General features: G+C 29.8%; 4 protein-coding genes across 5 annotated transcripts; 2 read left to right on the plus strand and 2 right to left on the minus strand.

The window, feature by feature from the left end:
• Nucleotides 1-10,102: 10,102 nt before the first annotated feature.
• LOC119671539 (lipoamide acyltransferase component of branched-chain alpha-keto acid dehydrogenase complex, mitochondrial) lies at nt 10,103-13,709 on the minus strand. The gene is made up of 6 exons (XM_038082226.1): nt 13,419-13,709; nt 11,954-12,066; nt 11,293-11,887; nt 10,832-11,230; nt 10,703-10,774; nt 10,103-10,638 (listed from the first exon to the last, which is right to left on the minus strand). The coding sequence occupies exons 1-6, from the start codon at nt 13,497-13,499 to the stop codon at nt 10,477-10,479; spliced, it is 1,422 nt and encodes a 473-aa protein (XP_037938154.1). The 5' UTR covers nt 13,500-13,709; the 3' UTR covers nt 10,103-10,476.
• A 1,876-nt stretch (nt 13,710-15,585) lies between these two features.
• LOC119675033 (translation machinery-associated protein 16 homolog) lies at nt 15,586-16,586 on the plus strand. 2 transcript variants are annotated; one of them, XM_038086209.1, is made up of 3 exons: nt 15,586-15,624; nt 15,813-16,185; nt 16,253-16,586. In XM_038086209.1, the coding sequence occupies exons 1-3, from the start codon at nt 15,622-15,624 to the stop codon at nt 16,456-16,458; spliced, it is 582 nt and encodes a 193-aa protein (XP_037942137.1). In that variant the 5' UTR covers nt 15,586-15,621; the 3' UTR covers nt 16,459-16,586. The 2 variants fall into 2 exon arrangements, with proteins under 2 accessions (XP_037942137.1, XP_037942146.1); XM_038086218.1 differs by lacking the exon at nt 15,586-15,624 and adding an exon at nt 15,744-15,761.
• A 1,352-nt stretch (nt 16,587-17,938) lies between these two features.
• On the plus strand, nt 17,939-18,658 carry LOC119675044 (cytochrome c oxidase copper chaperone 1-like). The gene is made up of 2 exons (XM_038086229.1): nt 17,939-18,279; nt 18,344-18,658. Exons 1-2 carry the CDS (start codon nt 18,155-18,157, stop codon nt 18,426-18,428), a joined length of 210 nt encoding a protein of 69 aa, XP_037942157.1. The 5' UTR covers nt 17,939-18,154; the 3' UTR covers nt 18,429-18,658.
• A 555-nt stretch (nt 18,659-19,213) lies between these two features.
• LOC119671540 (microsomal glutathione S-transferase 1) lies at nt 19,214-22,153 on the minus strand. Its single transcript, XM_038082227.1, has 3 exons — nt 21,720-22,153; nt 19,714-19,793; nt 19,214-19,592 (listed from the first exon to the last, which is right to left on the minus strand). Exons 1-3 carry the CDS (start codon nt 21,915-21,917, stop codon nt 19,340-19,342), a joined length of 531 nt encoding a protein of 176 aa, XP_037938155.1. The 5' UTR covers nt 21,918-22,153; the 3' UTR covers nt 19,214-19,339.
• Between the last annotated feature and the right edge of the window lie 56 nt (nt 22,154-22,209).

Raw genomic sequence — 22,209 nt, forward strand, 5'->3', positions numbered from 1 at the left:
CTCCTAAATTATATCTTAAAACGGTCTCAAATTGATGCGCCGTTCACTCCCTTTAAACTGTAATCAAGTAAAATGAAGCTTAACTCATTCAACTTTAAAGACTCAAATCTACTATAATTTTTTGGTGATTAAATGAAAATTTTTATTACGACAAAAATATTACTTTTGCGTAATTTTTTTGATTTTAACGATAAAAATGTAATTTACGTATATCATTTTATTGTGATTTCATAAATTATGAAATAGTATTTTCTCAGTCAAGATAAAATGAAAACATATGTGAACTTTATTTTAGTATTCATTCAATTACAAAGCAAACGAATAAAATAGTTACAATACACGCACCAATTCGTTCTTATCGGGAATGTGCCATCAATGAACCCAGCGCAATTACCTGTAGAATGCGCCAAAAAGTAACTGAAACACCCACATTTTCCGTATAAATTATGCAGAACTACAGATAATTTATTCTAGCACAAATAAATATCAGCAAATAGACATAAATTAAAGCAATGAAACTCACTAAGCCAATTGCTAATTATGATAAGCGGCGTATGGAATGCAAACTCACACAGATACACTAACACAAACAAATTACAAGGAATTCGGAAAAATGACGGCACAATTAAGCGTTCTAGATAACAGTCAACTAACATACACAAATGGAAGTTATTCGAATATGGAATATTTAAATGCATAAATTAAGTATGATTAACATCCGGGCAGGGGTGTGAAATCAATTTTCATGTGGGATGATTTTTTTTAAAAATTCCATGACGACATAAGCTAATCATTTTACACTCAACTTGCTAACTTCAATCAAAAAAATGTTAATGAAGTTGCAGATGGAGGCTGTTGTTGAAGATGGAAAAGTTGAAAATGTCTTACGCAGGAGTCAAAAACAGAATCAACAAAACGTCAATACATTATTCAACGACGTAATCAATTGGCAGCGACAGATGATGCGACAAAATTTATGAGAACACGATTTTTATCTTCCATTTGTAAGGAAACAGGATACAGCTTAATGTGGGCGTGATAACTGACTTTGGGTTAATATAATTAGTGACAGGAATTTTATTAAAAAGCGACGTCAGTATCTTGTAGCAGTTGCCTGTGGGTGTTTAAATTGTGTTGATTATATTTCATAATTGACATTCAACTGCATGAAATTAATATTATTTATTAATATTAATAACTGCGGTCCTGTGTGTCGGAGTGACAAATTTATTTATATCTCTTATATAAAACAAAAAATACAAAACAAAATTGTTTTCTTTTAAATGAAATCAATTTGCATATAAATGATAACACAGATAGATACATAAACACTTCTTTATTATTCAATTTCAAAGTTTTTTAACAGAAGTAAGTATTATGCCTTAAGTCTAAAAACATTGTTACTTAAAAATATATTGAAAAACAAAGAATACGACAATGACTTGATAGTCGTATATATAAATAATAATATATATACTCAATATTGAAAACGCTACTATACTATACCTTTTACAAATGACCAGAATCAACAACTGTTAATGTCGAGAAGTACCTCATCACGCCATAATTTTTATTCTCATACTTAGTAAGTAACTATTTAGAACTACTTTATAAAAGGAATTCTTAATTTCGCTTCTGCTAATAAATTATGATATAAGAAGTAAACTATTTGCTATAAATTAGCTAACTTCCATTAATGAAAATATTTATGAGAAAATAACTACTTATATAGGAGTATTATTATTAATATTGTTATTGTTATTATTAAAAGCCAGATTCTTGATCCTTAAACATTCAAGCTTTAATGATTTTGTTCCGTAATATTTATGAAGGAATAACATTACCACTTGAGTAGCGAAATCTTTGAACATCCGATTTCCATTTCACAAAAACGACAGACATCACCACAGCTTGTAGTGACCAGTAAAATAAGAGAACAGTGTCCTTAAGCTTAGTAAAAGTATTCCTTATTTGATAATCTTTTCGTTGAGGTAAGTTCTCATTTTGCTTGCTATTGGTCTATATCATTAAACCAGTGGTTTGCAATTTTGGTCTCCTCCCATTTCTTCATTTCATTGAAGTGGCTTTTAATTAAAACAGAAAAGAACGTAGGAGAAAAGGCATATTTGCGACTTTCTCGGTTAGACAATCAGTCAATTGATTTTCTTCATGTCTGTCATGCCCTGGGACCAACTCTAACACTATGGTATTGATGTTCTCCGCTGCACTAAAAAGTTTTACACAATTATTAATTATATTTTAGATAATCGTTACAGTTACCGCCTGACTATCTCACAATATATAACTGTAAGTTCCTTACATTTTATTAGAAATATATGAGTATTCCTTCGCGTGTTTTTCAATGGCATGTATTCCTGCTTGAACCATAGTTCAATAGGCACCCATTGGAATTAATTTTTAGAATCTAGTAGCAGTGATTTCTGCCTGTTTTATTGTTCCCACATTTCTACTTATTTGTAAATTTTATTCGTGAGCTGGGTGTGAAGGGGCTAAAAATGACTGCCTTGCTTTTGTGGCTTGCTTTCACGTCATGCGGGTTCTAACTGAGGGTTTTAGCAGGGGTTACACCCAAATAGTTTGCTTTATTGGAAAATTTAAGTGTATGTACAAGTAAGTTAATCAACGAAAATAACCATTATTGTTATATAGTACGTAGATAATGTATTGGTCTAATTTCAATTGCAAGATTTTTCTATTGTAGAAAATAGAAACAAACTATAACTACAATATATTTAGCTGAAATCGTAGGCTGATATGAGTTCTCTGTGTGACTTTAATGCTCAGATATAAAAGCAGTTACGATTGAGTGTAAAGAAATTAACTTCTCAGAACCCAATAGCTAAAACTTTTTTCTTTTTAACAATATTTTTTCATATATAACATTATTTTACATCATTTTAGTTTCTGCTTTTTCTAACCTAACAATTACAGTATATCTGGTGTGTCAGGAACTCTGAATAATCTGAAGATCTACAACTCCAGGGACTGTTTGCAGTAATGAAAATCTAATCTAATCTACACTGGCGGGACCTTCTTTCTCTTTATCATTATTTAACAATTGGTAATATATATAACAATATTTAATCTTTACTCATCTAACATTTTAAATAGTGATTAGGAAAACAGTATAGCCTCTAATATACTAACAACTGCCTTTTTTTAAGGTAAAAGCTTGCAATATTTACTAAATCATCAAGGAAAAAATTCTATATTTCTATTTATGATTTAAATACTTTTAAAAATTGCAGAAATAATATACTTAACTAGTAATAAATTTAAAATCATTTTTTCTTAGAGTTGTCAATTCCATTTTATGTTGCACTCTATTTGATGCTTCATTAATATTTCAATAGTTTTTTTCTTTTTCCACAACAGAATAGCAGAATACATTAAATGGAAGGCAAAGACTACTTCATGCACAAACTGTTAAACTAGTTCAATATATTAAAAATACAAGACAGTGCAAATACAATCAAGTCATGATTTTCATTTGCATCTTAAAATAGAAGAAAGGAGTTTAAAGGATGTGAGGATGTAAGGATGTGCCAAAACGCCAATATGCCAACAAATCGAACTTAGTGCAGAAAAAATTCCACAGAGAAAAGAATGCCAACCCAATAAAATGCAGCACCAAATGCATTTGAAGAATGCAAAACTAAGAAAAAATACTTCGTGCCGACTAACAAAGCATTAAACAAGGACATTAAGGACATTGTGCTGTTTTCGTTTTATACTTAAAAGAAACGTCGTTTCTTTGCAGATTATTAAAAAATGAAAATAAATTATATAGAAGAATTTCCGATAAAATGCACGCCAGTTTTAGTTTATGAGTTAAGCAAGGATTACTTATGTTGAAATATTTGAAATGTGTAAAATGTTCATTGAATATTAATATGCGAAGCATGATATTCTAGCATAGCAAGGATGAAAATCGTTCATAATGCAAATATTGTAAAATAACTGCTAAAAAGATGTTGGAATGTACCACCAACAACAACAGTTGGTGCTAAAAGTATCCGTACGAGATGCTTTTACAGAATACCGCAATGCATAATATGTTATGCGTCAAGGATACGGCAAAGCATATTAATGGATGCGATAATCTGGTGCTTATCTGAACATAAATATAGAAAGGACAACTAGAGGACACTCGAAAATATAATATTACAAATATTTATTTAGAGATAAAATGCTCTACACGTGCCGTTTCCTTTATGTATAAATTACACAACATTTATCGTATTATTTTACAAAATTCAAAAATTTTTTAAAAATATCCTGTATTTACATTTTGTTCTCTGAGCAGTGAATAAGCACTTCAGAAATATTTATGTATATTTTTGTTTGGCTGTGATAACTTACAAGCGAACAGTGACATTTAAATATTTCAATTTTATGGAAGCTGAGGCGAAAGGTGTTCTGACACTTGGTACATGAGACATAAGTGACGGAGGTTTAAAACCAATTTAAGGAAATTATTTATTTTTGAAATGCGTACAGGAAGAGCTTATAATATTCCAATTTGTGTGTAAGTGTGTAAATAATAAAAACAGTTTGTTTAAATGTCAATCAATTTTGGTAGAAAAGGAAATACCAAAATTGATATTGAAAAACTGAAAAGTTATCTGTAATGAAATATGTTTACGCAGATTAATTTTACATCCAATAAAATTCTGGGATTTAAATAATATCTTATATTTGTGCGTTCCAATTACTACTAGTTTACTCAACGAAACCCAAACACTATTGTATTAGCTTGGAAAGTGAGCAATATTTTTATTTACAACTTATAAAGGCTAAATATACATACATTCAGCACAATGTTTCATTTGTCAGCATCCTATTGTGATTAGCAAATGTACGTTTCGATATCAAGACTCTTATAGAGAAAGACTCCTGATAATTAAATGCATTAGTTTTTAAAAGGTCATCACTAAGTTTTCCATGGTGATTTATCTACTACTGAGTTACTATAAATACTAGCTATTCATTGCTTAGATAGTAAGTGAACTAACGAGTCAGATAAAATAGGTTGTAATCTATCAGAGACTACCAACTATAGATATCTTTAGAAATATTTTTACTAGCTCTCCTGTGAATAAGGTATGTATAGTCGATTAATCACACTTTATACTGCAGAATATTTCACAAAAAGTAAATACTAAAGTATTTTGGATACTAGACATTTTTAGCACCAGAACGAACTTGCCAGATATGAATCCATTGTAACGAAATCATGTTAAATAAAGAAGTCTAAAGGAATGCTATGCTCGACAGGGTACTAAATTACTTTGTTAGCCATAATTATTGCAAACTTTAATAGAACCAGTTATTCAGATGAGGATTCAGTTGAAAGATATGCAGATTGTTATGATTTAAAGTATCTTCTTAAAATGAGCTGCCTTAAATAAACTCGAGTAATTAATCTATTTATATTAGACTGATGATTTAGGAATATCAAAACCATCTTAACTTCATCATTATATAATGCTTTATATATTCAATTATAAGCACTAAAAATAGACATTGATCTTATAATAAAAGTGTTGTAATATATACCTGGTCTCATTAGAATTGATGACAATAAATCGACAGATAACATTGCAAGAACTGGTTCAGCCATGCAGTTCTGTGAATCTCGACACTATTATAGGCTCACGACTAGGTCTGTAATCAATTAATTAGATAAAAAACTGAAGGACTCTGCTACGTGTGTGAAGAATTAAAACTTGTAGTTTTCAATGATACAGAGGTTGCTGATAGTTTACTTGACGAGTCATTTTAACCAGAAATTCCTTCGCAATATCAAGATGACTTCTAAATAAAATAAGTAAAATAAAAGTCCGGCTTCAATATGTATCAGAAAAAGAATACTTTCTCAAAACTTCACTTCTTCACATCTTGTCTGATATTATTTAATTAAATGCCTTCTAACCTTCATTTGAAAAGCAAGATGTCTTTTGATCTATTAGTGGAGGTTACACTAGTTTGGAGTAGCGGCTTTTTTTCTATTGTGTTACCATGGATTACCATGAAGAAGTACCTCAAGAGGGCCGCAGTGGTTAGCTAAAAGAATGATAACCAATGAAAGACACGTTTCTTCCTTTCAATTAAAAGTGAATTAACCTGAAAAGTCTATAAACTTGACTCAAATTTTAAATTTCAAGATTAACAGATCTGTCCGATCGATCATAAATGACATCCCAAGCATTTTCAATCTTCTAATGGTCAAAAATAGGCATTGACAAAGTAGATGAAATGCGGATTTCTACACCTCTTTACATCCACAACCACGACAAAACTAATTAGGGATGGTTACTTATATATAATAAATATACTCTTGTGGTTGTTCAGATAACTTTCTATGTACCTCACTTAGCGATTTTTTGCCATTTTGCCACCATATTTCTCGCAGAAACCTCTAAGATAGAAGAACTCAGACTAAATACATCCTGTCGAATTAAGATAATTTAATAGGTCTTTCGTCTTTATCGATAAACAGGCTGAGGAGCTGTCAAAGAAATATCTCAATGGAGAAAGTTTTTAATGGTTTTTTTTCCTGCAGATTTACACAACTTCTGCAATGAGGATTATGAATGATGCACAGTTCTCTGCGTGGGTTTCTCTTCACGAATAAACAGAAAGAACTGCAGTAAGCCTTGCAGTGTTCACTCGATTGTGGTAGTGTTACACTGGAAGCCTTGAATTAAATCATTTTATATACTATTTAACATATACATAAATTTTCCATTCAGTAAACAAATTAATAACATTTATATTTCTTCATTAAATAGCTTTAAATGTACTGGTTACGTTTTAAGCTACATTTCCAACAATTAGGGAATTCCTCTCTAAGCGGAATAAGCGCCCGCACTACCCAGAGTTTTAACTAAAGGTTGCAATGAAAACAAATGTCCTTCGTTTGGTTGCTCTGCAGTGGGTTTTAAACTAATAAATATTAATTCCGTCTCAAAGGAACGCAGCGCCACAAAGCAATTTAATTAAAAATTAAGAATTATGTATAACGTAAAATTTATTTTAATATTTTATTATATTATCTGCAAGTTTCAAACTCACATTAAACACAATGTTTATATCTGTGGGTTGGAATATAAAACTAAAGCACCAAGAAAAAATTCCTAACAAATTTTTAATTGAAGTTGAGCCAAACCATTAAATAAAACTACAAGCATTTTTCATAGCTTAAAAGAGAGTATAAAACAAAATAAGAAACATCAAAAACATAAATAAAAATATCAAAAGAAAAAATGTAAAATATTTTACAACAATGGCAACATTTTAGTAGGAATAATAATAACAATTTTTATGAATTAAGACTTGCTTTCCTCTGTTCTGTTCGCGCAGCACCTAATAACACCTAACAAAGCCACCCGCTAGTCTGATAAGTGCGAATGATTTGACGAGGAAAGAGTGTAAGCCATAAAAACATAAAAAGCAACAAAATTGTACTTACTGCTGCCAAATGCGACGCGTTGCTATTTTTAAAAAGAAAAGCCACAAGACAAAACCAACCCTGCATGCTCTTAACTCCGTACACAACAACAATGAGTACAAGTACATACTCTACTACTACTATACGACGAGTGTACTGTGATAACAACAAACGCTACAACAATGGCAAGTTAGTGTAGCAACAACAACAACACATCAATAAAACAAAAACCAACAAAAACGAACAAAAACCAACAACCAACAACAACAGGATGCAATGTTATTTCAAATGAGACTCGCGCGTACGTACGCAACAAGGTCACTGGAAAAATCGTTAAAACAGACGAAAAATCTATCCCCAGTATACACACACAATTTTCACAATTCTACTTAGCGTACATGTCATTTTGTCAAAATACAATACATAAATAAATATGTCCGTTTGTGTTATTTTTTACACATTTTTTCGCATTGACAGAAGAATTTTTACACTTGAAAAATACTTGTTAGCTTGAAATTATTCAAAATGTAGACCTTTTCATAATTAATTTATAAATTTCATTTACAATTTAAGAATATAAAAAATATTTTATAAAATATGTTTATATGTGTGTATCTCTACATATAATAAAATAACAAAACACTACTTACCAATTTATTGCTTTTAAAATTGTTTCAATTCCGCACATTTCCATTATAAAAAAAATTTTTTTTGTTTTCTTGGTAGAAAAAATAATTAATTAATTAATTAAAAGTCACATTGGTTTCAACTTAACAACTTTAGTTAAAGCAATTAATAAAAAATTATTCAAATGTATCCAGTTTCTTAATTATTGTTGCAGATATACTATATATTTATGTACATATGTATATAAAATTAATTTTCTAAATCGTGTACTTCCGTGGACACCTCTTAACACTTCCAAGTCTGTACTGCAACTGATAAAGATTCAAGTTTCTGCTTGGCAAAGTCCATGAAAATTTTCGTAGCTTAAAGCTGCTAGGATTTTGGTGAAAGCTTCTTGCTGTGTTGAGTATATTTCAAAATTCCTGGAACTGGAATATTTCCCACACTTGTTGAAGTTTGTGTGCACTAAATGCGCAAGCCTATGTTTTGATCCGGCTTCTTCACAAGTGTTTGTTGACAAACAATTCTTGTTGTATTTAAAGGGAACACGTGCATTCTCGATTAATGCGCAAGTCTCGGAACAATTTGTCGTGTGTTGAATATTTTCACTGAGCTTTCGTTATTGGAAGAGTGAGAAATCTTGAACAAAAAGTTATTAAAACGAAACAGTGTATAACCGCTAATACAAATAATATTGACTTTAATGATCGAATGATCGGTTAAGTAGAATGTTAACTTTTGAATTGATGTCCTTTTAAGATAACTAAAAGTTTTAAACCATCCTAATTAAATATTTTATTTAAAACATATATGTTAAGTCAGACATTAACTTATTTATTCAGTCTAAATAAAAAATTGTTCAAATTTTGTCAAAAATGGGACCGAAAACAATATGATTATCTCACACACTATCTACTTTCCACTTGAAATTAATTAAATTTCCTTATAGAAAAAATTTTCAACAATGTCCAAATTTTATGAAACCCGTCGAGATTTAGAGTGGGAGATATGGTAATAAACTGGTAGGATAGCATTAAATATCTAGACATCACAGTGTACAAACGATTCACATGGCTTAAACATGTTCAACTGAAAAGAATTAGCTGTGCCAAAATTTTTCATCATTTCCAACCGCTATTCAAAAATGAAAATCTTAATACTAAAAACAGGAAGCTGATATATAACCAAATAATTCGACCGTCACTTCTATATAGGTGTGTGTAGCGTTCAGCAAAGCCTCAATCACTAGTATTTGACAGCTAGAAATTGCACAAAGGCTCTGAGAAGACTTTTCAAGGTACCATGGTACATAAGGACGAATGACATCCTTAGGGACCTCAAGATTAATCCGATCAAAAAATACATAAAGGATAGAGTCCTGAAATTATTTGCGAAAACGGACAGACTTACCAATACCTCGTTATCGAATCTCAGAATGGTTACAGGCTCGTCGGGGGGTTCGCAGATTTAAGGTCTATTATTGCTTAGTCTGATGAAGTGATAAACAATAATCCAGTCAAGGCGTACAAAGGGGTTATGAAGAAACCTCACAGTTAACAGAGAATAAAAGTGCTCAAGTGCACTGACTCAACTAGCCTCAACATATGTTAATAACAATAATAAGGTTTTTATTTGGAGTTTTAGCACAATTTTTCGTAAGAAATAAATGTTAGAACTAAGCTTTAAGCGTATAATTTCTTCCATAGCGTAGTGTTCCATTTTTTAGAATAGGCGCCCCACTAATTCTGAGAAGATTAGCAAGCTGAAACATTCGGTCCACCAAAAAGTTAAAGGATTATTTGTTGTAGAAAAAGCGTAGATATAGTTGAATATTGAAAAGTGACTCGAACGATATTCTGTGGATATTGTAATATTCTTAAATTCAGGCCTCTAAACAAATCTCCATTTTTCAGAATCACCAACAAAATCATATCCCATATATGTACTCATATATATCATAACTTTGCTGTTATACTATAATTTATACTACTAATTATACTTCTTCAACTTGATTTTATTTAAATTTTTATAGTATTTTATACCACAAGTTTTTATATAAGAGTTAATATGAAAACTATCACTGTAGAGTTTCTAAATAAGATATGTCACAACAAGAGGTATATATATAATATAAACAAAAATATTAATGGCTTATTAAAATTAGTTGATCTCAAACCAAGATCCCAATAAATGCACAGTTACAGCGATATACATATATCTATCAACATAATTATATTACACAAATATAATCCACATAAATTTTTTAAACTATAATTACAACAATTCTCAATTAAAAGTAAATAAATGCAACAGAGCAGACTTTTACGAAGACGATATTCTTAAGAAATCAGATTTTCTGCTTATCAGCTATAATCTCAATTCAATAAAAACATAGCAGGATTCTCCAGATACTTTTTCCACATATTTGAAAAGCTTGCCATGGTTACTCCATCAATAACACGATGATCAGCCGACCAGCTAACGCTCATAACATAAGCCTTGACTATTTGATCGTTTTCATTAAAGCGCGGCACAACCTGCAATTATTAAAATCGTTGGAATAATTCTGCATGAACTTGAATTTCAAAGGATATTATTTACCTTGGTGCGTCCCATGGCTCCTATAGATACTTGTGGCGCCATTATGCAAGGGTGTGTGTAGGTACCACCAATCTTAAAAAAGTAATTAATTATTTATAAATAATTTATATATTTTTTATTAAAACTTACAATGCCAATATTCGATAAAGAGAATGTACCATCAGCAAAGTCTTGTGGTGACAAGGAACCTGTACGTCCCCTCTCAACCAATGCGTTAAGATCAGCAGCGATTTCCATAATATTTTTGTTTTGACAGTTTTTTATATTTGGAACGACCAAGCCTTGTGGTGTATCAATAGCCACACTTATGTTGTGTGCACCTTTATAGATCAAAGTTTCGTTTTCCAAATTCAGAGAACTATTTAGAATGGGAAATTTGGTCAAAGAAACCGACGCGGCTTTTATAAAGAATGGCATAAATGTTAGTTTCGAGATGCCATTTTCTTTAGCCACATCCTTTAACTGATTACGGAAATCGATCAATTTTGTCATGTCTATTTCATCGCTATAAGCAAAGTGTGGTATTTTCTGTAAAATAAAAATTAGTTGTGACATTTTTTCATACAATTCACAAAAATTAAAAAACTTACTAGTGATTCCGACATGGATTTCAACATAGCTTTACGTACACCTTTGATTGGTTCAACACGATCTGCTGCTACTGGAGCTGCTGCGATTGACTTTGAGGTTGAAGCAGTTGCTGTTGTTGCAGCTTTTGCTGCAATGGTGGGATGTGGTATATTGGTGCCAGGTGGCACTTGGCCTAAAAATTCCAGTACATCACCTTTAAGGACACGTCCATTTTTGCCAGTTGGTGGCACTTTAGATAAATCAACTTTATTTTCTGTTGCTATTCGTCGCACAGCAGGCGTTGCCAATGTAATCTGTCGTCCAATATTTTCAGAATCAACCTTACTGCTTGAATCGGTACCACTACTTAAATTCTTATTGTCCTTATCAGCTTCGGATTCCGAATCTGAACTTTCGGAACTCGAACTGTCGTCATCTTCCTCTTCCACTTCAAAATCTAATAGCGGTTTCCCCACTAATGCAATCTCATCTATTTTATGATGGAGTTTTAAGATTTTTCCATCATACCGACTTGTTATTGTAACGGAAGCCTTATCCGATTGTACCTCACAAAGATTTTCGAATTGCTCAACAGTATCTCCAACTTTAACGAACCTAAGTAACAATATACATAAATAATGATTTTTATTACGTTATAAAAATCCTAACATTAAAACTTACCATTCCTTAACAGTAACCTCACGTATACCTTCGCCAATATCACTTAAATTAAAGGATACAATTTTTTCTAAGCACGGAGTTAAATGCAAGCCACGGAATTGTTTTGTATATGTCTAAAAAAATAAGGAAAACAAAATAAATTTGAAAATTTATGAAATTTTATAAGGATATTGAAATTTATACGTAATTTTTGTATAAGCTTTTAAATTACTTATCGTTTGGTTTTTTCATTAACATATATGGTATATATTTTAAATAATATATTTATAATTCTCATGGCGTTTTTATTATTTAGTTCAAACAACGGCAAAGGTTTTTTTTATTTAAAATTCTCATATGGTATGATAGTATTCGCGCTTAACTACTAGTAGTTAATACTACATAAAATATTAATAGACTACATAAATACATGGAAGATATAAATTAGACGCATTCAGTATTATTTAAAAAATCATTACTTTTCCTTTTCATTAAATTTAAGTATAAATTACAAATTTATCTTAAATAAATGAAATAAATAAAATAATATTTAAATAAATAAAATTTATCATAAAAGAAATCAACTTAACAGTCGCAGTTTTTGCTTTCAGAGTTGTAAAAAAACAATATTAAGACTGGTTGAAACGAATTGGCATCACTTTTAAAATATGTTAAATTCTTTTTTAACAATTCAAGAATATAATTTAAATATAAGAAAACAAAACAAATATTAGAAGGGCAATGGCAAGTATTTTTATCTTATATATTTATATACATGTATATATTTAAATTTATTAGTAAATTAAATGTTAATTGATTCACAATGATGTTTGAATTTGGCTGCACTGAAACTTAAGACATAAAATTGTTTATGAGTAAAATCTAACTCTGAAGATTTAAAGAGCATTCTTGTTGCTTTACATGTTTTGTTTTGTAAGTTGCATTTTTTTGCTACTCTGAAATAAAAATTACGTCTAATATTATGCGGATCAATTTACATAATTTAGTGCCATTGCAGTGCGAATGACCATAGCGAATGGCAGATACTGTCAAAATCGTTTCATAAAAATTTTATAATTTTCATGTTTTTAAAATTATATTAAACTGATAAAAAATAGTTTAAAAATCTTATAAACCCTTCATTATTACAATTTTTTAAAACACCGAAATTGTTTTGTTTATATCATAAAAATCATATGTTATTTGTTATGAAAACAAAACACTTCATTACTTTCTGAAGAGAGCACACGTTCGGTTTCTATTTTGTTTTGTTCTTATTTTCGCAACTACAAGTGTTCTGATCAGACAAATGTCAATTAATTGAAAGGTTATGTAATTAATTTTTCTTTATTAAGAATGCCTTCCATATTTTATTAATATAATTGTTTAAAATATTGTTTTTATACAAAATTAATACATATTTTTATTATTTTATTTATTTTGAAATAAAGATTTATGTTTTAAAAAACTTTTATGGTTTTATTACATTTTTGAGGCCACTTAGTTGACGTGGGCAGTATTTTTTAAGTAGAGATGTAGTCCCGTTTCTTAATATGTAAGAAGCCATTTAGAATATAAAACTTTAAAATTAAATTAACAATTACAATTCTTATTTGGTTATAAACCGAAATTATTTAATAATATATAAGGAAAAACAAAAAAAAGACGGTGCTGCCGCGCTTACAAAACAACGTGCCCGACAAAATTGAGAATCTGCTAGCAACTGAATTAAAATTTTTGCAGAAATCTAGAATAGTGTAGCCTCAGAGACATATAGCCGGTCTACATGTGTTCTTTTTACCCTACAAAATAATTCGTTATATAAAATAATTCTGCTTAATTTTTATGTTGTTGTTTATTTTTGTTGGTGTTGTTGGCTCTTATACATCAGCACTGACCGATTGCGTGACTGAAAAGAGATGTTAAGTTTATAAAAGTCATGAATTGAATAATTGTCTACACAAATTATATATAATGATGTTTCTCAAAGTCAAATGAACGACAAATATGTTATTGCTTTCAATGTTCTTAACTTACGTTAAAATCAACCACAAATGTAATGTCCTCCGATCATTTCATCGCTTGCATCATTTATAGATGGCACCAGAGGCATCGATTCTACAATATCTTATACGATAGTTGTTGTCAACAATATAGCAAGCGTTTGAGAGAAAAAAATAATCAATTATCATATTTTCTTAGTTACAATTCTAATTTAAGCTATAAAAATAAAAGTTTGCTTACCAAATTTGCATTTATTTTAATCCTTTTATGATTTCATATATTATTATTGCTATTAATCTGAACTTCTTAATCTTATATTTAACACTCAGATCTTACTGTTCTTACTGTACAATACGAATAAAAGAAATTTCTACCTAATCATATGCTTACATTTACGTGAGTCAAGAAGTTTAACCACAAATAGGTTTAAGTGTTTACACTTTGACTTTAAGAATTTAGTAAACAGCAAATCAAGAAAAAGAAAAAAAACACTATTTTTTATTTGCTTTCCAGTTTGATTTACCGCCGTGTTCACTTGTCTTTATATACAATTCAGCAAGTAAATAATAAATAAATCAATGAAGTTTTCTGTTTTCAATTAATAAATAAAATCGAGCAAGAAAAGAAATTACATATTCATTTGCTAATTCGTTTTTGTTTGCAATTTTTTCGATTGATGTTCTTATTTTCTCTTTGTTTTTTTGAGAACTCGAATCAATGATTGCCATGATTTGGATTGCAGTGAAACGAGTAGCATTTACTAACAGCTCTTCCCATGAATAATATGTGGATTTAGTATTGCATATGTGACTAATCCCACTCGTTTATCGAGTCCGTGGACGGCTTCGCACTTCCGTTTTCAAAGTGTGTAATGCTGTGTACAATTATGAATATAGAATTCTTTCGGCTGATTTACTCACTTTTGAATAATAACTATCTATTTTATATTGTCTTTGTCAAATCTGATGATGTAGATTGACAATTAAAAGTAATATAGCATTCCAATTGCTTGGTAATTTTTTTTTTTGAAATCTATAAATGACTACTTATTAGAAACGAACAAAACTCTTACAAAAGTATTAAATTTTATCAAAATTTCAAATTATAGTTATAAATTATATATAAAAATTATTGTTTATAGTTTACTCTGGTGAAATTTCCAATTTATTGGCACTTTATACTTTTTTTATTTATCATGCTAAATCTGTTGCAAAAATGCTAAATCGTTTAATGGCTACATAGAAAGGTTGCAATGGAAACATTCTTTATGATAAGAATAAAGCTCGCTGAAACTGTTTAAACCATCTCCAAAAAATTACGTGTAAATAAACTGGTAACAGCTGATTTACTGATCAAATTTAAAATACCGCGGAGCATGCTAGTTTGCTAAAGTGTAAAATATTAACATATTTAACTTTATATGTGGCACACATTTATAATTTTAACATGAACTTGCCATGCTAAATTAAAATTGTGTAGTGGCAAATTCATTTATTAGTCCAATTAGTAATGTAGATCAGATTTTACTTTAGTTAACGCAAATTAACTAAAGCAGAGTTTCACACCAAGTGTCTTCTGCATGTATTGTATTTTTTAGTAATCGGCAACTGAACTGTTCCCAAGTACTTATTATTGTTTTGTTATTAATAGCACGCGCTTGAGTAAAAATATTTTATTAACAAAAGATGGTAAATAGTGTTATTCAATATTTAATAGTAACTGAAATATACTAAAATAAATAAATTATGAAATAATAAAGTGAATAAATAATATTGAAAGATTTGACGAGCCAATAAATACTACTAATTTGCTTAAAATTTAAATGGTAAATTTTTAGTATTTTTTTCATTATTATTAATATTATATTTAATTACAGACAAATTTACGTAAGGAATTGGAAAAATGCAAACATCCGAACAGTCGCAAAACCAAGGCACTTAGCAAAAAAGCACGCAGACAAAACAATAAACACAAAAGTCGCCTGGGCCATGCAATAAAAAGTAATTTGACTGGCGAGAAGTTAAATTGGTTCCTTGAACACATCGACCTGGAACGCAAGGAACCCTTGTCGCCGGTTGAATTTGAAGAACTTGTCTTGCTGTATTTGAAACGATTCGATGAAGAATTGGAGCAGATTAAACTGAAACAGTCAATTAGCAAAAATCGTTCCAATCAACATATAGCGCGGGAAAATGTTATAAGAATCACATTGGAAAAGGAAATGAATGAGTTTAAAAGCGGTGGCATGGGTAATTAATTACACAATTCGTAATAATTTTGATACTAAATATTTATTTATCTTTATAACTTATCTAGAAATGATTAATCTCTGCGATCCAATTAAATACAAAACTCTACTAGATTGGGATGGGAGTGCAATCAATGTACAACATTTAAAACTCGATTTGATATCACAGAACTTTCTGCAACGCCTAAAAGCACAGACATCGATGGAAACTGCAACCATGGAAGATACGGAGATAATGTTGCCAAGTGGAAGTAAAGATGCAATGGAAACGTGAACGCTCTTAAAATCATTTAAGAAACAAATTTTGATAAAATAAGCCATTTTAATAACAATATAATGATAACATTTAATAATAACGTTTAAAATGTTATGTTGTTTATGTAAAAAAGGAACAATTCTTTGTTAAAGTACATAAATAATAAATAAATTCAAATGTATAATCCTGTTACAACAGTACATAACTATTTTTTTTAATACTATTTAATAAAAACATCACAGACATGTCAAGTCTTATTTATTAAAAATTATTTCTGCGTATGTAGCTATAAGATATTACATAAAAGTCTTAGTCATTTGTATCATCAATTTCAATCGTGGCTACGCGCTCTTTTTGTGCAATATCTAGTTTCTTTAATTCCAAGTCATTTAAGTTTTGTTTCTTCTCATTTTAACTTCAATTTTTAAAACTCTAATTGTAAACACATGTTGTGGGTTCATTAGCCACTAGCTTTGATGTTATTAAATCATCATCTACTATTGTTGGTGGTGGTGACATTAAAGTCTGCGTTATTTTTGATTCTACCATTACGATTGGTTTTACTGGTATTTAAATCAATGGTTCGGATGATTGTGGTATATCTATTTCCTTTTTCACTTTGAGAGATGATTGGTTGATTAAAGATTCATCTCCTTCATTTTGCCCAAAAATTTTATGAGGCTTTTCAAAAAGTGAACACATCTTATGGATGGAGTTTTTCTAAGCATATAAATACAATTAAAATTCGTTTCAATAAATTTTGAATTAAGTTTAAACTAGCCTATCTTCAGGATTGATGCAAATAGAAATAGAAATTAAGAACTGGCGACAACTTTTAGCCTTAAAATAAGTATTCTTCAAGTAACTTATTTTATTTTTTATTTGTTGCCAATATAAATTTATACCAGTGACTTCAGCTAGATGTTCATAATAAGCTTGAGATGTGGGATTCTAAAAATTGTTTTCAAAAAGTTTAATAATTTTAATAATAAGTTTAATAATAATGTAATTAACCATTTTTTTAGCTTCATCTAAACTCCATTAATGAGATTCTTTGCTCAGTTTTAAACTCACTATTATGCAAAAATTAATAATTAAGTTAAATAAGTTTAATAGTTATTATTATATTTTTTATTTTTTAAAACTTTGTTGGCATTACTTAACGACACCATAGACTTTTATTTAAATTTCTTTTGTACAGAACAACATAGAATCTTCATTCAAATACAGAGTTGCATTTAAGAAAAGTGATTTAATGTTGGTAAGTGCATTATTGTTGTTGTTGTAGACTATATTATTTAGATTTTTACTTTATTATAAAGTTGCTGCTTCTCAAAAGCGAATATTTTGAAAATACTGTTAAAAAACCATTAACGCTATATGCATGCATAATCACTGTTGTACAATATTCTATCATAACAAATAATTTTTTTTAGCGTACTGTACTTTATTGAGATTAGTTCTTTATAGTGTTCTCAGTCAGCTGCTTTGCTTACCGAAAAAAAAGTTGAACTTGAATGCATATTTTGCACGAGCATTTGTTTTACGAAATTAAATGTCATTGAAATTGTTATGTAAATAAATCAAGTGACAGTATATTAATACGAAAATTATTTTTAAAAAAGTGCTATAAAAATAATTATTACTTATTTGTTAAAAAGAAAATTGTAATTTCACAACTTAAAACTAAGATTTCCTGCACAAAACATTAATAATGGGTAATGCTCCAGTAAAAGAGGTGTCGCAAGCCGCAGCTGTCTCGGCGGCCAGTGGTGAAACCAAGCCAAAATGTAAGGCTTGCTGTGCTTGTCCTGAAACTAAACGAGCGCGTGATCAGTGGTGAATGTTATTGCATTTAATAAATTAATAGTAAAAAAATGAACTGACCAATAAATTATTTCAGTATTTTGGAACACGGTGAACCAAACTGCTCATCGCTCATTGAAGCACATAAGCAGTGTATGCGAGATCAAGGCTTTAATATCTAAAATAACAACATTTAATCATTTTTTCTATAAAATTACCAAAAATATTTGTTACTTAAAACATGCAGAAGAAACAAGATGTGTTTTACTTTCCAGGATGTTAAGTGAAACGCAAATTAATGGAGATGTCGTCGTGCGTTTGTATGGATAATAAACTGAACTGTTCTCAAATAAATTTTAATCGTAATTACCAAGTTAGAACTTCTATAAATTATTTATTTAATATGTTTAACATAAAATAAATTAAAACAAGAATATATAAATTAATTTAATTTTAATTTTAATTCCTGCTTCATTTATTGTCAGCCGTTTAGCATTTATTTTGAAATGAACTACAATAGACATCTTTCAAGGCTCGATATATCTAAATTCATCACACTAAGAATTGGGATGAAGTGGACATTTAGATTATAATTGTATAATTATATTACAATACCTTATAACTCGATATATGCGAACTTCTATAATATAATAAGAATGTTATTATAATAAAAAATTAAATTAAGTTGAATAGCTTATTAAGGCATAAATTCTAAACACAGTAATCACCCTATAACGCGGCCCCCAATAACGCGGCCCCCAATAACGCGTTTTCATATTATGCGATTGCATTCCCCCAAATAACGCGGGGACTTTTACAGTACATAATTAGCTTAGCGTACCTTCGCACGTGTGTATACGGGAATACCTCTATAACGTGTTTTCCTAAAACACGGAACCAATCTACCACGTTATAGGGGGGATTACTGTGATACTTTTTATAGACCTGAAATATAAACACAATAGAATCTTTTCAAAATAATTTTATTGACCAATTCTCACACCGAATAGAGAAGATAAACCAGGTACACCATTATTAATCACTAATTATTTACAAATAATTAAAATTAACTATATATTTAATATATAGTTTTTTATATATATTTAAGTGTCTGCAATGCTACATCGCATGCCATATAAATCGTTATGGCAAACGCTACTCCAAAAGCGATTACACGCGATGGCTGCGGTACTGGGTAGAAGGCATAGACCAAAGTGTGCAAAATACGGGCTACAGCGACCACACGGAATAAGTTACATGCGATACTTGGATTTGGATTTGTGCAAATATAAATGATCGCCATAGTGAAGTAGGGTAAAATATTTTCCATATCGTTGCGATGAGCTCTAAAATAAGAAAAGTCAATTTATTATATTACTATGTTATTTTAGAATTAAAATATATTTAAGATCTAAGATAAGATATTTACGATATTTTTAATAGTGTAGTAAATTTTATTGATTTTACCTGCGAACACGTTCCACATGTGGATCATTAAATTCCACCTCTATGTTCTTGAAGAACAAATCTTCTTGATTGGGAAAGACCTACGAAAAAAAAGTCGTAGTAAATTTAAAAAGTTATTTTGTATTAAATTTTTTGTTATTTAATTTTATATGACAATAAAAGAATGATTGTAGTAGAATAGAAAAAGAATAGTAGAAGTTCAAAATTTGCCAATTTACCTTTCTTAAAAAGTTTTCAGGAAATAGACCCAAAATCTGTAATTGTTCGATAACTTATAAACAAATGTTTAAATTTAGGCAAAAAGTAAAATTATAGACTTTCAATATTATTTTATTATGTTAAGCTTTTAATTAAATAGTTAGAATTTAAAAATTTTATTTTATTTTCAATTTATTTATTTCTTAATATTTTTTTCCACACTACTATCTACATAAAAAAATGAAAACATATTTATAAATATTCCAAGTTGTGTATATATACCACAAAGGTTCGATATGAATTGAATATATTAAATAAAAATAATAGGTAAGGTTTGTTTATAACGGTGACTTCATAAAGCTATTATACATTACTATAATTGGAAGATCCCTATGTATCCATTGTAGTTTGAAAAACAGCTACTAAGTTTTAATATGACCTAAGAACTTGCATAAGTGGAGTTTATACAGTTCAAGAAGTTAGAATATTAATCCTTCAATAAGTATGTGCCGGCACTAACAAAATAGGTGTGACACACCTTTCTTAATATTGATTGCATATTATTTCAACGAATTAACATACAACGGTTGGTTCTAGCTTGACCTTCTCTCTACTATCCACATTACGAGATTTTGTGGATTCAAAACGACTTTTTTAGCTAATTGAGGAGGACTCGTTCGTCCCTCCACCACAACTAACTAACTAACATTCAACGGTTTTTTTGGCTTTGTTCTGTCGTGAGATTGAATGAAGATGTCAAAAGGTATTTGAAACAGTAGTTAGAGGAAGAACGCGTAGAGGTAGACCGGGTCTCTTGTGAAATAATTAAATTAAGGGGCACTAACTGGACTTGATGTTTGAGACTGTCGAAGACACACACGCAACAGAAGCGTCGGGAAAGATATGCTGCTTAAGACCAAAACTCGGTAACGGGTGGTTATGGCCAAATAAGTAAGTAAGTAAATGGCCTTGCATATTAATTCAAAATATTATAAAATGAAATATAAATAAATATAAACTGCTATTAAACCCACAAATAGTTTAACTGGCTTAGGAGTAAGGTTTGTACAACCACCTGACCGTCGTTAGATAGTAAGGTTAATAAGACAATCTGATTGTTTGAAGGGAAGGTTTGCACAATAACTTCAATTGCTTAAGGAATAAGGTATATAAGACAAGTCGAAGTTGCCAATCATTGATCTCTCTGAACAGTTATTTAAATATTCTAAATATATGGATATGAGGCAAAACTCAAATAATGCAAAAATAATAATTGGAAATAAAAATTTGACTCTATAACAATTATTTTCGTTTGAACGTTCTCACTTCATTTTTATTTATTTATTCTAATCCTTTGTAATAATGACAATATCCAACAATATATTTGAAGTACATATAGGACATTATAAGGAACTAATGTCGAAGAAGTGAATTTAAGGGTTTCAGAAGTGATATGATCAACATTCCGTAGCTACTTGCTATAGACGAACATTGCCGCTAATAACTCAAGTTGTAGTTTTACTATTCTTAGGGAAGTGAGAATCCAATAGACTTCCCTAACAGCTAACAGTGTTTTACATGGACTTTAACAGCATATAAAATATGTTTATGTCGTTACTTGGCAACATTTTCTTCGAATATAAAAGCTATAAGTTTACAACTTTTTAGCTATATAAGATCGGAAGTTCAGGAAAAATGTTAAAAAATTTATTGATTTTATGAATACATATAAATCATAGCAATTATATATAATACATATTTTATGCATGCTATATATGCTATGTATTAGAAATAAAATACTAACTCACCTTATTTCTGAAACGTTGCAGTGCAGTCAGTAATGACATCAGAAGCATTTTTATCACCAAAATGCTGGTCCAAAAAAGAAAACAGCAGAAAACTGGATTATCAAGGGTCAACAAATTCATTGCCTTATCAATGGCACTGATCGTTGACATTTGTGGTGGCACCACTGACGTTGGTTGGACACTTGAAGCTGAGCTCATTATGTTGCAATTTAAAAGTGAAAATAGCTGAACCAAAACAGAAACAGAGAAATATATTACAATACACCTTCGAGTCTAAAACTACACTGGCTTCTAGATTTTCGACAGAATTCTCAAAAACTCAAACTACTCAACTAGCCAAAGCCAATCTTGATTTTGGCGAATAGCAAATGGCAAGATGCCAATAGAGGCAAGCGACTAGCCATAACTGGTTTGACGGCGTAATTAAATCGCATTTAATCGTAGAGATACGAGTTCCTCGGTAAATAAAAATAGAATATTTAAAATATTT

This window comes from Teleopsis dalmanni, chromosome 1, assembly GCF_002237135.1.
Source record: "Teleopsis dalmanni isolate 2A chromosome 1, ASM223713v2, whole genome shotgun sequence".
Classification (NCBI taxonomy): Eukaryota; Metazoa; Arthropoda; class Insecta; order Diptera; family Diopsidae; genus Teleopsis; species Teleopsis dalmanni.

What these genes read in the sequence shown, in the direction of transcription:
- LOC119675044 (XM_038086229.1), top strand. Translation starts at nt 18,155, where the DNA reads ATGGGTAATGCTCCAGTAAAAGAGGTGTCGCAAGCCGCAGCTGTCTCG. An exon ending in AAACGAGCGCGTGATCAGTG is followed by an intron (nt 18,280 to 18,343) that starts GTGAATGTTATT and finishes AAATTATTTCAG; the next exon opens with TATTTTGGAACACGGTGAAC.
- LOC119671540 (XM_038082227.1), bottom strand. Translation starts at nt 21,917, where the DNA reads ATGAGCTCAGCTTCAAGTGTCCAACCAACGTCAGTGGTGCCACCACAA. An exon ending in TGCAACGTTTCAGAAATAAG is followed by an intron (nt 19,794 to 21,719) that starts GTGAGTTAGTAT and finishes TTTTTTTCGTAG; the next exon opens with GTCTTTCCCAATCAAGAAGA. An exon ending in CATGTGGAACGTGTTCGCAG is followed by an intron (nt 19,593 to 19,713) that starts GTAAAATCAATA and finishes TTCTTATTTTAG; the next exon opens with AGCTCATCGCAACGATATGG.
- LOC119675033 (XM_038086209.1), top strand. An exon ending in GTTTAAAAGCGGTGGCATGG is followed by an intron (nt 16,186 to 16,252) that starts GTAATTAATTAC and finishes TAACTTATCTAG; the next exon opens with AAATGATTAATCTCTGCGAT.
- LOC119671539 (XM_038082226.1), bottom strand. Translation starts at nt 13,499, where the DNA reads ATGGCTTCTTACATATTAAGAAACGGGACTACATCTCTACTTAAAAAA. An exon ending in AACTAAGTGGCCTCAAAAAT is followed by an intron (nt 12,067 to 13,418) that starts GTAATAAAACCA and finishes TTATTTTTTTAG; the next exon opens with ACATATACAAAACAATTCCG. An exon ending in GAGCCATGGGACGCACCAAG is followed by an intron (nt 10,639 to 10,702) that starts GTAAATAATATC and finishes TAATAATTGCAG; the next exon opens with GTTGTGCCGCGCTTTAATGA.